Consider the following 12,857-nt stretch of genomic DNA (forward strand, 5'->3'; position numbering starts at 1 on the left):
ACTCAACAAGCATAAGGTGCCAATACTGCATTGGAAGTGGATTAGAGTAAAAAGAAACTTTGCATTTGGGAATGTAAAATTTTGTGTGATCCCCTCTTTTTGGATGTGGCTTGGACTGAACATTTCCTGGCTCCCATGCCCTGACGCGATGATATTTGCAATGGATATATTATCTGTTGCCAAGCAGTTTCTGTTTTTATTTATCTGTCATCTGGATAATCTCTGGGGCATTGGCTATGAAGAAAGGGGGAGAATGGGTCTTTATAACTTTTTTAAAAGCTATCAAGGGAATCCAGACCTTTGCACTGTAAGATTTCAGTTTTTTAAAAGAGGCAAGCAGATGGTGGATTTTTAGCTTCTGTTGAAAAGAATCACTTCTAAAATGGAAGAAAATTGTTCTTTATGATGTGGCAAGGCAGAAAAGCAAGCATTTGTTTTAATCTCAGAGAGCTTAAACGCGTTTTATTGGGGACTATTTAGGTTACAGAAATTGATGCCCAGAAATTAGAAAATAAATGGTTACGTATTATTTAAGAAAGTATTTTCACTCACTTTCTCATTCATAAAATGAACACTCATTAAAGTTTTGACTGAAGAACACACATTAATAGCTACATAAAAAATTCTTTAAAAGTAGAGCTTTAAGAAGTAAACAACTGTTATTTGTTAGATAATGCTACATAATGACCTGGCAGGATTTAGTATAATACACTTTGACTGGACATAGCCCTAAATTAGAGAAAAGCAAGTTGATAACAGTGTGAAAGCAAGAAGTGTCATGTAACAAATAGTGGCCATAAAGATTCAATCTGGGGATTCAAAGAGGGAAAAACTAAGAAATAGAAGCCAGCCAAAACCAGTGGGGAAGCATCAGACTCAAAATAGCAGTAAACTAGTCTCAGAAAATGGTTTTCCATAAGGCCACCCAATATTTAAGAACCAGTGGGGTAGCCTATAGTAGAACTCTGAAGGGACTAAGACATATGTTGCTATGACCCTCTTTGCTCTTTTGTCTTTTTTAAACTTCTTCAGAAACTTAGGCCATGCTGCAGAGTAGTATGCCTGCAGGTTGAGGAAGCAAAATGATTTTTCTCTGTTTAAAGTCTAGAAATTCCAGTCTATCCCATCACTTCCCTTGCAGGTCAGGTGACCCCCCCTGAACATGGCCCCAGTGGTTCACATGCCAGAACCCTTGTGCCTCATTGAGAACATTAATGGGCTACTGTTGGTTAATCCGAAAGCTCTGAAGACCCTGTCTGCCATTCAGCAGCCCGTTGTTGTGGTGGCTATCGTGGGCCTCTACCGCACCGGCAAATCCTACCTGATGAACAAGCTGGCTGGGAAGAACAAGGGTGAGTGGCACCAGCAAAGCCCAGCTGAGTCCCTTCTGCCAACCACACTCCCAGCGTGCAGGAAGGTGATGCGAGGACAGGAAGTTAAAGATGCGGAGGAATATTGAAAGCTAATGTTTGGGCCACAGATAGTTAATTATCTTCTGGGAGATAAAGGGTTGAGTTCTGTTTCTGACGTATCACCCCTTTTTTTCTTAGAAAAATCATACTATTTTCCAATTATAAGGGTAAGACATCATTAAAATACTTCTACATATGTAGTTACAAATGATTAAAATTTTAATAGTGTAATATTCTTGCAAAAAAATCCATCAAATTTCCAGCCTACAGTACTTGGTATTCTTATTATCTCATCCCTCTATTGTAATTCAGATCAATACTGGGTTATACTTTCTGCCATATCTTCATCTTGCTTTCCTTAAATGGTAACTCAGTTGTCAAGAAAGTCTCCAATTTCCAGATCCCCTCCTCAATTACACCCTCTCCACTCCCCATTGCAGGTTTCTCTGTTGGATCCACAGTGCAGTCTCACACCAAGGGCATCTGGATGTGGTGTGTGCCTCACCCTGAGAAGCCAAACCACATCCTGGTTCTTCTTGACACGGAGGGACTTGGAGACATAGAGAAGGCAAGGAACAAGGATTCCTTTTTTTTTTTTTTTGCGATACGCGGGCCTCTCACTGTTGTGGCCTCTCCCGTTGCGGAGCACAGGCTCCGGACGCGTAGGCTCAGCGGCCATGGCTCACGGGCCCAGCCGCTCCAGCGGCATGTGGGATCCTCCCGGACCGGGGCACGAACCCGTGTCCCCTGCATCCGCAGGCGGACTCTCAACTACTGCGCCACCAGGGAAGCCCAGGATTCCTTTTTAATCAACCTCCTCATCCCTGAACATTCTTTACAGAGGGAGATTTTTTTTGTACTTCTGCTTGACCAGGGTATACCTTTTTTCCCCCTCTCTATTTTTAATAGTCAAAGTTTGTAAACCTGAAGTGAGAAAAATATATGTATAAGCCAGAATCATAATTGGGAGGCTGTGCTAACATGGAGATAGGCACTTAACCGAACTGCAGAAAGGTGGTACGAACAAAATCACTGTCACGAGTCTGACCCTGTAGAGGATAGAGATATGCAGTAAGCTTCAGGGCAGTGGGACCTGAGTCCAAATCAGGGTCCAGGCACTAGGAGCTCTCGGACTCTGACAAGCAAGAAAAAGTCTCCTCAAATCTTCTATTTCCCCTTTGGTCTCATCCATTTTATCATTTGCACAGGAGTAACGTGGGAATTTTCCACTTCTACGCTGGTAAGTGTCTAACAACCAGCCCACTGGGGAAGAAAAGCCTTGCTTTGTAGTACTTGCCAGTTTTCCAAGTACTCCCATAACAGCTCACTCCAAGCTACCAAAGTCGTCACTAAACTCAGGGCTCAGGAAAGATGTACACAGCCAGCTCTCGTGAGCTGGCTCGAGCACAACACTGGATCTTTCCCTTGAGCTCTCATTTTTTATGTCTTCATTTTGCCTTTAATTTACCACAATTCAAAATAGTTAGCTCCTTTTTTCTTTAGTTTCCTCACCTGTAACATGGAGACAGTAGTTAAAAACTTATCTCGACAGTACCAGGAATCAAAACATGTTTCTGCTCCAGTCCTGCTGACCTGTGCAGAATTATCTCTGATCCATTTTACATTTTAAACATTATCTGAAACCTCAACAAGGGGGAAAAGTATGACAGTAGTCTGTGGAGAAGCGGCTCTGGGGCTCAGGCTGATAAGGACTTTACCTTTCTCATCCCTACCAGATTAGATTATCACCTGGAGAACTGTAAGAAGTGGCCTCCATGTACAGGGACTGTATACCTTTGTATCTTAGCATCTTTTTTGTTGTTGTTGCATCTTCTGTGTACAGATCCCAACGCAAAGAAAGTGCCCTGGAGCCCAAGGTTGGGGGTATCCAGTTTAGATTACATGTTCTAAAAGAGGGAGAGAACCATTTAGAGGTTTGTATTGAATACACTGAAGGGTCTCCTTTGCAGGGCTCCTGATCCATTTGTGCAGCAGAGAAATACCAAGTCAGTTCAGAGAACTGCCTTATTACCTGTGCAGTTTATTCACATCCTTCACCCCCAGTAGGCTCCTGAATATGTATCCCTAATACATCCTTACTGTTTGAGCAATTCTGGTGCTGAAGCTTAGCTGTATGCTGTCACTTGTCCCATCCCTCTCTCTAAAACAAAAAAAAAAAAAAAAGAAAAAGAAAAACGTATCGAACCATCTTGTATATAAAAGCTACTCAATAAAATAGATGCATGTATTATGTATACAGACCAACTTTGTTTTACACAATTGAAAATCTTGATTTTAAGCACTCTGGTTACCTTCACGAACGTTGACTATCCATTTTTCAAATGCCTAACCAGTTATAAGAGGGACTGATAAGTTAACAAAATATGGTTTTGTATAAAATTATCAATGCTAATAGCAGAACTATTCAAAGCTCATATGTTTCTCACAACCATTTCTGTTCGTCTTGGCTAACATTTGTAAGTCAAGGGCCTTTTTTTTTTCGGTACGTGGGCCTCTCACTGTTGTGGCCTCTCCCGTTGCGGAGCACAGGCTCCGGACGCGCAGGCGCAGCGGCCATGGCTCACGGGCCCAGCTGCTCCGGCGGCATGTGGGATCCTCCCGGACCAGGTCACGAACCCGTGTCCACTGCATCGGCAGGCGGACTCTCAACCACTGCACCACCAGGGAAGCCCAAGGGTCTATTTTTAATAACTGTTCATATGGGAATGCCATGAGACATGACTGAAATTTGTTCTGACTTTTAGGGTGACAAGAAGAGTGACACCCAGATATTTGTACTGGCACTACTACTGAGTAGTACCTTTGTATATAATACTATGAACACAATTGACCAGAGGGCTATCGACCTCTTGCAGTATCCTTTTGTTGTCCAGGATGGCATCAAAGCCAGAGAGAACTGCTTTATTCACCAGCTATGTTCATGAGTCCTTGTGTATCAAACACAAGAATGAAAACATTGTAAACATTAAAAGGACAAGACAACCCTCAGAATGGGAGAAAATATTTACAAATGAAGCAACTGACAAAGGATTAATCTCCAAAATATACAAGCAGCTCATGTAGCTCAATATCAAAAAAACAAACAACCCAATCCAAAAATGGGCAGAAGACCTAAATAGACATTTCTCCAAAGAAGATATACAGACTGCCAACAAACACATGAAAGGATGCTCCACATCACTAATCATTAGAGAGATGCAAATCAAAACTACAATGAGGTATCACCTCACACTGGTCAGAATGGCCATCATCAAAAAATCTACAAACAATAAATGCTGGAGAGGGGTGGAGAAAAGGGAACCCTCTTGTACTGTTGGTGGGAATGTAACTTGATACAGCCACTATGGAGAACAGTATGGAGGTTCCTTAAAAAACTAAAAATAGAACTACCATACGACCCAGCAATCCCACTACTGGGCATATACTCTGAGAAAACCATAATTCAAAGAGTCATGTACCACAGTGTTCATTGCAGCTCTATTTACAATAGCCAGGACATGGAAGCAACCTAAGTGTCCACTGACAGATGAATGGATAAAGAAGATGTGGCACATATATACAATCGAATATTACTTAGCCATAAAAAGAAATGAAATTGAGTTATTTGTAGTGAGGTGGATGGACCTAGAGTCTGCCATACAGTGAAGTAAGTCAGAAAGAAAAACAAATACCGTATGCTAACACATATATATGGAACCTAAAAAAAAAAAAAAGGTTGTGAAGAACCTAGGGGCAGGACAGAAATAAAGACACAGATGTGGAGAGTAGACTTGAGGACATGGGGAGGGGGAAGTGTGGGCTGGGATGAGGTGAGAGAGTGGCATGGACTTATATACACTACCAAGTGTAGAATGGATGGCTGGTGGGAAGCAGCTGCATAGCACAGGGAGATCAGCTTGGTGCTTTGTGACCACCTAGAGCGGTGGGATAGGGAGGGTGGGAGGGAGATGCAAGAGGGAGGGGATATGGGGACATATGTATACGTATGGCTGATTGACTTTGTTATACAGCAGAAACTAATGCACCATTGTAGAGCAATTATACTCCAATAAAGATGTTGGGGAAAAAAAGGGGCAAGAAAAAGAGTCCTTTTATTTACTGATGAAATGAGGATTGGTTATAACCCAAAGGCAATATAAAAGTATAGGAGGGCATGGAATTAAATATGGTTTAGACGCAGTTCTATTTCCAACAGTTTTCCTTAATTGCATCTCAGCTATGTGACAGAACTGTCAAATCTGCTCAGAACAGTTACCTCACCTGATCTTGATGGGGAAGACAATGCAGCTGACTTTATGAGCGTCTGTCCAGACTTAGTGTGGACTGTGAGAGATTTCTACCTTGACCTGGAAGCAAATGGGCGACTCATCACAGCAGATGAGTACCTGGAGAATTCATTGAGGCCAAAGCAGGGTAACAGGGACTTCAGTTTTGGAAAGAGGGAGAAAAGTAGCACAAGAAATTATCTCTTGTGTGTTGCTGGTTAAAGTTATAGTTTCCTCTATTTACTCACCCGACTAAATCATCACATAAATAATTAATACTATTGATTTAAAGTGAACTAATACATTCAATATTAAATTGTATTACTCCCTTTTTCTTGGAGCAAATTACTTTTCCATTTTCCTTTCCCTGATTGATCACGTTTTAAGTTTTTGCTTAGGGTTTGTGAAAATGTAGTGAAATAAATAACAGTAGGTAGAAAGCACATTTATTTGTGGGAAAGAGATTAAAATGAAAGTTAACCCTATACTAAATAATCCTATTTTTCCTTCCTCAGGCACTGATCAACATCTTCAAAATTTTAATTTGCCCCGTCTGTGTATACAGAAATTCTTTCCAATAAAGAAATGCTTTATTTTTGACTTGCCCACTCATCGGAAGAAGCTTGCCCAGCTTGAGACACTGCATAATGATGACCTGGATCCTGAATTTGTACAGCAAGTGGCAGATTTCTGTTCCTACATCTTCAGCCATTCCAAGACTAAAACTCTTTCAGGAGGCATCAAGGTCAATGGATCTCGTGAGTACCTCTTCAAGGATTTTCCTTCAATCCAAAATAGAGAATGGGAGCACTGTTGTAGTTTTCTCCTTCCACTGTTGAAAATACATAGTCAGCTACTACCAAGAAAACCATATGTATCATATTTATTAAACTCAGGTGAGTACCAAAAATATTTCTAGGCTTTTTTAGCAATGCCTGCAAAGTAAGATAAATTGGGAATATAACCAGATGAAAAGGTCAGGTTAAAAAAGTTCTACCTGTAAGTGGTCCACTGTTGAACTAGACTAACACACATGGGTTGGCAGCATTTGTTCTACCGATATCATGGATACTTATTATGCCTTTGATAGGCAGAAGATGAGGAAAACACATACATTCTCTGTATAAATAGAATGTGCTTGATACAAACGTTAAACAAGCAGATGCCCAAGTTGTCTAGAACCCTTAAAGAAATCTGAGCAGACTTCTTGGTCCAGTTGTTCCTAAATACTCTGTGTCTTGGAACTTTGTCAATTATTGCTACGCTCTAAAGGGAAGTTGAGTGCAAACAAAAATAGCTAAGGACAAGGAAGACAAACAGGAATGTTCCAACAAAGAGTAAGGTGAACTGGTCTAATTGGCCTACTTTGTGATCTTTCCAATGAGGGTAACACTCATACCAGCTTTACAGGTTGAAGTGGAGGAGAAAATGGAATTCTGAAGGAAACAGAAACCTGAGGAAGAGAGAAAGAATGGGAAGTATAAAGAGGCAAAAGGTCTATAGTATTCTAATCAAACGAATACACACAATTTTATATAACCATTTCCACATTTCTCAATGAGAAAATGATGAAATGTGTATCATCACATAGATCTTGAACTTTCCTCTTTGAACACTTTCTTTTCTCAAAGAATTAAAGATCTGTCTTCTTGGTCACATAATTTCCCAAAGGAACTTATTTGGGCCACATGAACACTGTGCAGGAGGCTGAATATGCTAAATTAACATTCTCAGAATTACTCAGTTCAGAGCATGTCCCTTTTCTCTGCAAATAATTCAAGCATCTCTTCCTCCTGTGAAGATCTAGAGAGCCTGGTATGGACCTATGTCAATGCCATCAACAGTGGGGATCTGCCCTGCATGGAGAACGAAGTCCTGGCCTTGGCCCAGATTAAGAACTCAGCCGCAGTGCAAAAGGCCATTGCCCACTATGACCAGCAGATGGGCCAGAAGCTGCAGCTGCCCACGGAAACCCTCCAGGAGCTGCTGGACCTGCACAGGGTCAGTGAGAAAGGGGCTATGGAAGTCTTCATGAAGAACTCTTTCGAGGATATAGACCAAGGGTTCCAGGAAAAATTAGAGGTAATTAAGTTTTATTGCTGGAGTTCATGGGGCTTAGGGGCAATATAGGCAAGGTATTGCTATGAGGCAAAAATGAGGCAAAATGAGGCCTTAATTAAGAGAAACAATTCTTAGTAGACTGAGAGACAATGACTATCACTTATGTGACCAAGATATCACTATTATTCTGAAAACAAACAAACAAAAAACCAAACAAATAAACATGTAACTACTCTGGACCCTATAGATTCTGAAACTTTCACATGCAGACAACTCAACTTACTATGTTATACCCATGGACTAATTTTTTTAAAAGTAACCTTATCCCTTAAAAAATGTATTCATAAAGTACTAATTAACTTTCCTTTTTTAGTAATCAAGCATACAGAATTGCCAAATGGATCTACTAAAATATTATGTCCCTAGGTTTAATAGCACACACTCATCCATTCTACCTCATTGGGAATCCCAGCCCAGTATAATACTGGGATGGTTGTAAAACAGTTGGTTGCATTTAAAATTAGGGCATGAGGCTAGAGATCTGCAGTTTGAAGATCCTATCTAAAGCAGAAAAAGCAAAAGAATGGGGTTCCAGGAGATCTCAAAAGCAAAAGTAATGTCATTTTTCTACAGTGTATCATCCTTGGAACTTCTCTAGGTTTGGTAGGGAGGATATAGTATTGCTTGTAGTCCTTGAATTTACAGAAAAAATACAGAGATTCTTTTTGTAAGCCATTTCTAAAAGTACTGTAGTGTTGCTAACGCCTTTTCCATGGGCCTTTTTCCCTTTAAGACCCTGCTAGAAGCCAAGCAGAATGACTTTTGTAAAAGGAATTTGGAGGCATCACTGAATCGCTGTTCAGCTTTACTTCAGGATATTTTTTGTCCTCTAGAAGAAGATGTGAAGCAAGGGATTTATTCAAAACCTGGGGGGCATCGTCTCTTCCTTCAGAAGAGAGAAGAGCTGAAGGCAAAGTACTATCAGGTGCCCAGGAAAGGAATACAGGTATCCCTAGTTTTATGTATTAATTATGGGGAATTGCTAGGGGTCTTCTTTTTTTGGACAGGAAGAATGAGCGCTGTGGTATTAAACTGAACTATCACCATAGTCACCAGACTTTTATCGCAACCTTCAACACTAATTGCAACAAAGGGACTTTTTTGGTTACACAGTACAGAATCCCAATAATTGAACTAACTTAAGAAAATAATTCACTGGCTCACATAAACTAAAGGCAAAATGTTTAAATTTAGTTGTAAGTGTAGATATGTTCAAGAGTTTAACATAATCAGTTGATTACATGTAACAATGTAATCAATTTTCCCCTTTCCTTTTTCTTTCCGATCTCAACTCCAGCTTTCTGTTCTGTTTTCCTCACCATTGGCGTCATTCTCAGGCAGGCTCACCCCACACGGCAGCAAAGATGACACCAACAGCTCGCAGCTTAACTAGTCCTTTGTGCCCTCAGTCTCACAGGAGAGAAAGCATCTTTCCCACCATCCATATCAGTCTTTAAAACACCCAAGCTGCAGTATTTTCCCGCCTGTACCCAAATATTTTGCATCAAGTGGCCTTGGGTACACTAATAGGCCAGCCTGGAGCTTGTGCCCACCCCTTGACAGAAAAGGCTTGACATAGTTTCACCAAGTACAGGCTGAGCACTTCCAGGGAGGAAAAGATGCTGGGAAGAAAAATAAATAAAGAGGTTTATAACACTTCTAATCATTTTCTAGCTCTAACTGCATTTTTTGGGGTTCCTAGGCTGAGGAAACTCTGCAGAAATATTTACAGTCCAAGGAGTCTGTGAGTGATACCATTTGGCAGACAGATCTGGTTCTCACAGCAAGGGAAAAGGAGATGGAAGGTGAGAAGAAAATGGAGAAAAAAAAAATGCAAGACAGAAATTCTATACATTTTAAATTAATTTGGCCTGGTTCACCTGGGATCATTAAACAAGAGCAAGAATGGCAAAGACGTGCCATTCTTAGCTCCTCAGTCTATATTTGAATAGGGCACATACCGTCAGCTACAATATGATTACCTGGAGGGGAAATATGACTCCAGGGAATCTTCTCTATGAAGTAGCAGCAATAACAAGTGAGTGGGAGGCAGAAGGAAGGGTACTTTAATCTTAGAGAAGTTTGCCATTTTCTTCCTTTTCAGAGGCACATGTGAAAGCAGAGTTTATGAAGGCTGAAAAAGAAAGGTTGCGGGCAATTCTAATGCAGCACCAGCAAATGATGGAGCGGAGGGAGAGACTCCATTGGGAACAAGTGAGACAAATGGAGATAAAAAGATTGTACCAGCAGGCCCTGCAACAGAGGGACCAAGAACGTCGGCTCAAGGTACTCATCAATTATTTCATTTCTGGATTTTAATCATATACCCCTCTCTGTATTGATGAAAACATGAAGCAGTGACAATGTGGGAGAGGCAGCATAATATTGTGGCTCAGGGCAAGGACTCTGGAATCAGACAGCCTGGGTAAAAAAGCCAGCTCCACTTCTTATATTATAAATATATTACATATATTATAAATATATTGTTTGGAGATGGTTATAATACCTATTTTATAGGGCTGTTTTGATACTTAAATGAGTCAATATTTGTGTTTAGAATGATGCTTGGCACAGCATAAGCACTATTAATTTGTTAAGCAAAATCCAAGGATATTTCTAACCCACGGTAATTAGTCTTTTTTGTTATCTTGTTAATTGCTCTAGCTAGTCGTTTCCACTGGTCATAGATTACCTTGCTAAATTAATTTCATATTACTGTGTTTATGCCCCTTTCCCTTCCTTAATTGTCACTGGTTCTGAAAGCCTTTAACTTGTTTCATCCAGTCCTCTACTATTATTATCGCTCAATTAACAGTAGTTCTTATTTACCAAGCACTGTACAAAGCACTTTACACACATTCTCTAATCTAATCTATTCACTGTGAATCACAACCATTATGTCCTTATTTTTCTGATTAGAAAAATTAGGTTCCAAAGAGATAACTAAATGCCAATATCATACATCCTAGCAAGTTATCAAAACAGCCTTCCCAGTGAGTGAGATCTACAATGCTTTCGTTTCTACAAACCTAGTCTGAAATTCTTATGTGAGCACGCTTATGAGACAAAGGACACCCTTCTCCTCCTCCAGGGTGGCTGATCTACCTGTAGGTCCTTGTTTTCCAGACACTGCTCCAAGACAATTTTGAAATTACAGACCTGCACTGAAGGACAATATTTTCAACCTGGTGTTTCTGATCTCCCCACACTGTCCTTCTACTTTTACCCCATAACTGGAGACATGAAACAAATTCCCTTATCTAAGGCTCAGACTCCTCACCTGATTGTGGATATCACCTAGACACCTAGTTGTTGTATCAATCTCTCCTTGTAATACTAGATCTGACATTCCTCTGTGTATACATGAGAATTGAAGTCAAGATGCGACTCAGATTCCCTAAGGACAAAGGGGGAAGGGGCCTTAGGATATAATTCTTGGAACACCAATAGTTCAGGGATTGAGAGATGAGGATGTTTCTGTAGCTAGATAAAGAAGCATGGAAGAAGAATTACACAAGTAGAAAACCAAGTGTGAGATGTAAAATGGACATGAACAGAAAGGAGGAATCAGGGTCTGTCTTTTGTTACTGATTGATTAAAATAACTAAGGGAAAGTCAATGATTTGGGCTCCTTCCCTCCCCCCTCCTCCTGCAGAGATCTGGACATTACGTTTTGCTAAGCTCTTTGGTTTTATGTATCACTCTTTAGGAGGAGGCTGAAAAGCTCAAGGAGAGCTTCCAAGCTGAGAGCAGAAAACTTCAGGATGAGATCCAGCATCTCCAGAGGAATGACTCACCAGATGATACATGTATCTTACTCTAAAGAACTAAACACTAGAACTTCATTTTCTTGTTCACTTTCACTGAAGACACAAAGGAACAAGAAACTATAGAACTTGAGACAATCACCATTTAAATAAACTTCATAATAATTATATTGAGCTTTTGTATTGAGTTATAAGGTTATGATGCTCATAATTGGTAAAACGTGCATTTCACTAATTTCAATAGTTTAAATGTTGTTTGCTTCCTTAAAGAGATTATGACTTGTATTATAAGGGACATATTATCATTGCCGCTATTGGCAGTGATATTGGGCAGGATCTATAAAGGGAAACTTTCTCTTGTACACCAATACCACCCCTCTAATTTTCCATATTTGTCTCAGTGGGGATTGGAAGAGACCTGGGAGGGTGTTTCTACAATAAACTAAGTCACATGGAATTTGCCCAGTGACTTGGACTCAGGTGGGCATCACTCCTGCCAAGTGGTTTTGTGCTGGATACCATCAGGGAGAGGCACTGATGATAAAACACACGCAAAAAAACGAACCAAGCTTTGTAGTGGAGACGTGTGTGATTCTCAACTGGGTGGAGGCTGCTCAGTCTATGGGCAATTATATGACTCCTGGTCATGGTCAGTAGACAGTCTGCTTAGACTATTCTAAGCTGTAAGCAAATAACATCATAATGAAATAGAGGTGCTCTAGAAGATGGAAGGAACTACCAGCATGGAAATTGTGTCATAGGCTGAAGAGCTAAAGAAGCCTAACCTTCCTGTTATCCTCACCAAGGGCATAACTTAAATAGGACATTATATATTATGAAGCAATTTATATTGGACTTGGCGATTGTGTATCACATCTTTATAACCCTTTAAGTCTGTAAATAAATGGTATAAGGCAGGGGTTCCCAATGCCTGGGCCATGGACAAGTACCAGTCCATGGCCTGTTAGGAACCAGGTCGCACAGCAGGAGGTGAGCATCAGGCGAGCGAGCAAAGTTTCATCTGTATTTACAGCCGCTCCCCACTGCTCGCATTACCACCTGAGCTCCGCCTCCTGTCAGATCAGCAGCGGCATTAGATTCTCATAGGAGCGCGAACCCTCTTGTGAACTGTGCATGCGAGGGATCTAGGTTGCACGCTCCTTGTGAGAATCTAATGCCTGATGATCTGAGGGGGAGCTGAGGCGGTGATGCTAGCACTGGGAAGCGGTTGCAAATACCGATTATCATTAGCAGAGAGGTTGGACTGCACA

General features: G+C 40.8%; 1 protein-coding gene across 1 annotated transcript; it reads left to right on the forward strand.

Moving 5' to 3' along the window:
• Nucleotides 1-1,162: 1,162 nt before the first annotated feature.
• LOC309958638 (guanylate-binding protein 5-like) lies at nt 1,163-11,722 on the forward strand (the record flags this gene model as incomplete). The annotated part of the gene is made up of 10 exons (XM_082834711.1): nt 1,163-1,352; nt 1,853-1,980; nt 4,178-4,287; nt 5,650-5,846; nt 6,214-6,456; nt 7,500-7,780; nt 8,553-8,765; nt 9,522-9,624; nt 9,924-10,105; nt 11,529-11,722. The coding sequence occupies 10 exons, from the start codon at nt 1,163-1,165 to the stop codon at nt 11,640-11,642; spliced, it is 1,761 nt and encodes a 586-aa protein (XP_082690837.1). The 3' UTR covers nt 11,643-11,722.
• Between the last annotated feature and the right edge of the window lie 1,135 nt (nt 11,723-12,857).

This window comes from Leucopleurus acutus (genome assembly GCF_964270905.1).
Source record: "Leucopleurus acutus genome assembly, chromosome: 2".
NCBI lineage: Eukaryota > Metazoa > Chordata > Mammalia > Artiodactyla > Delphinidae > Leucopleurus > Leucopleurus acutus.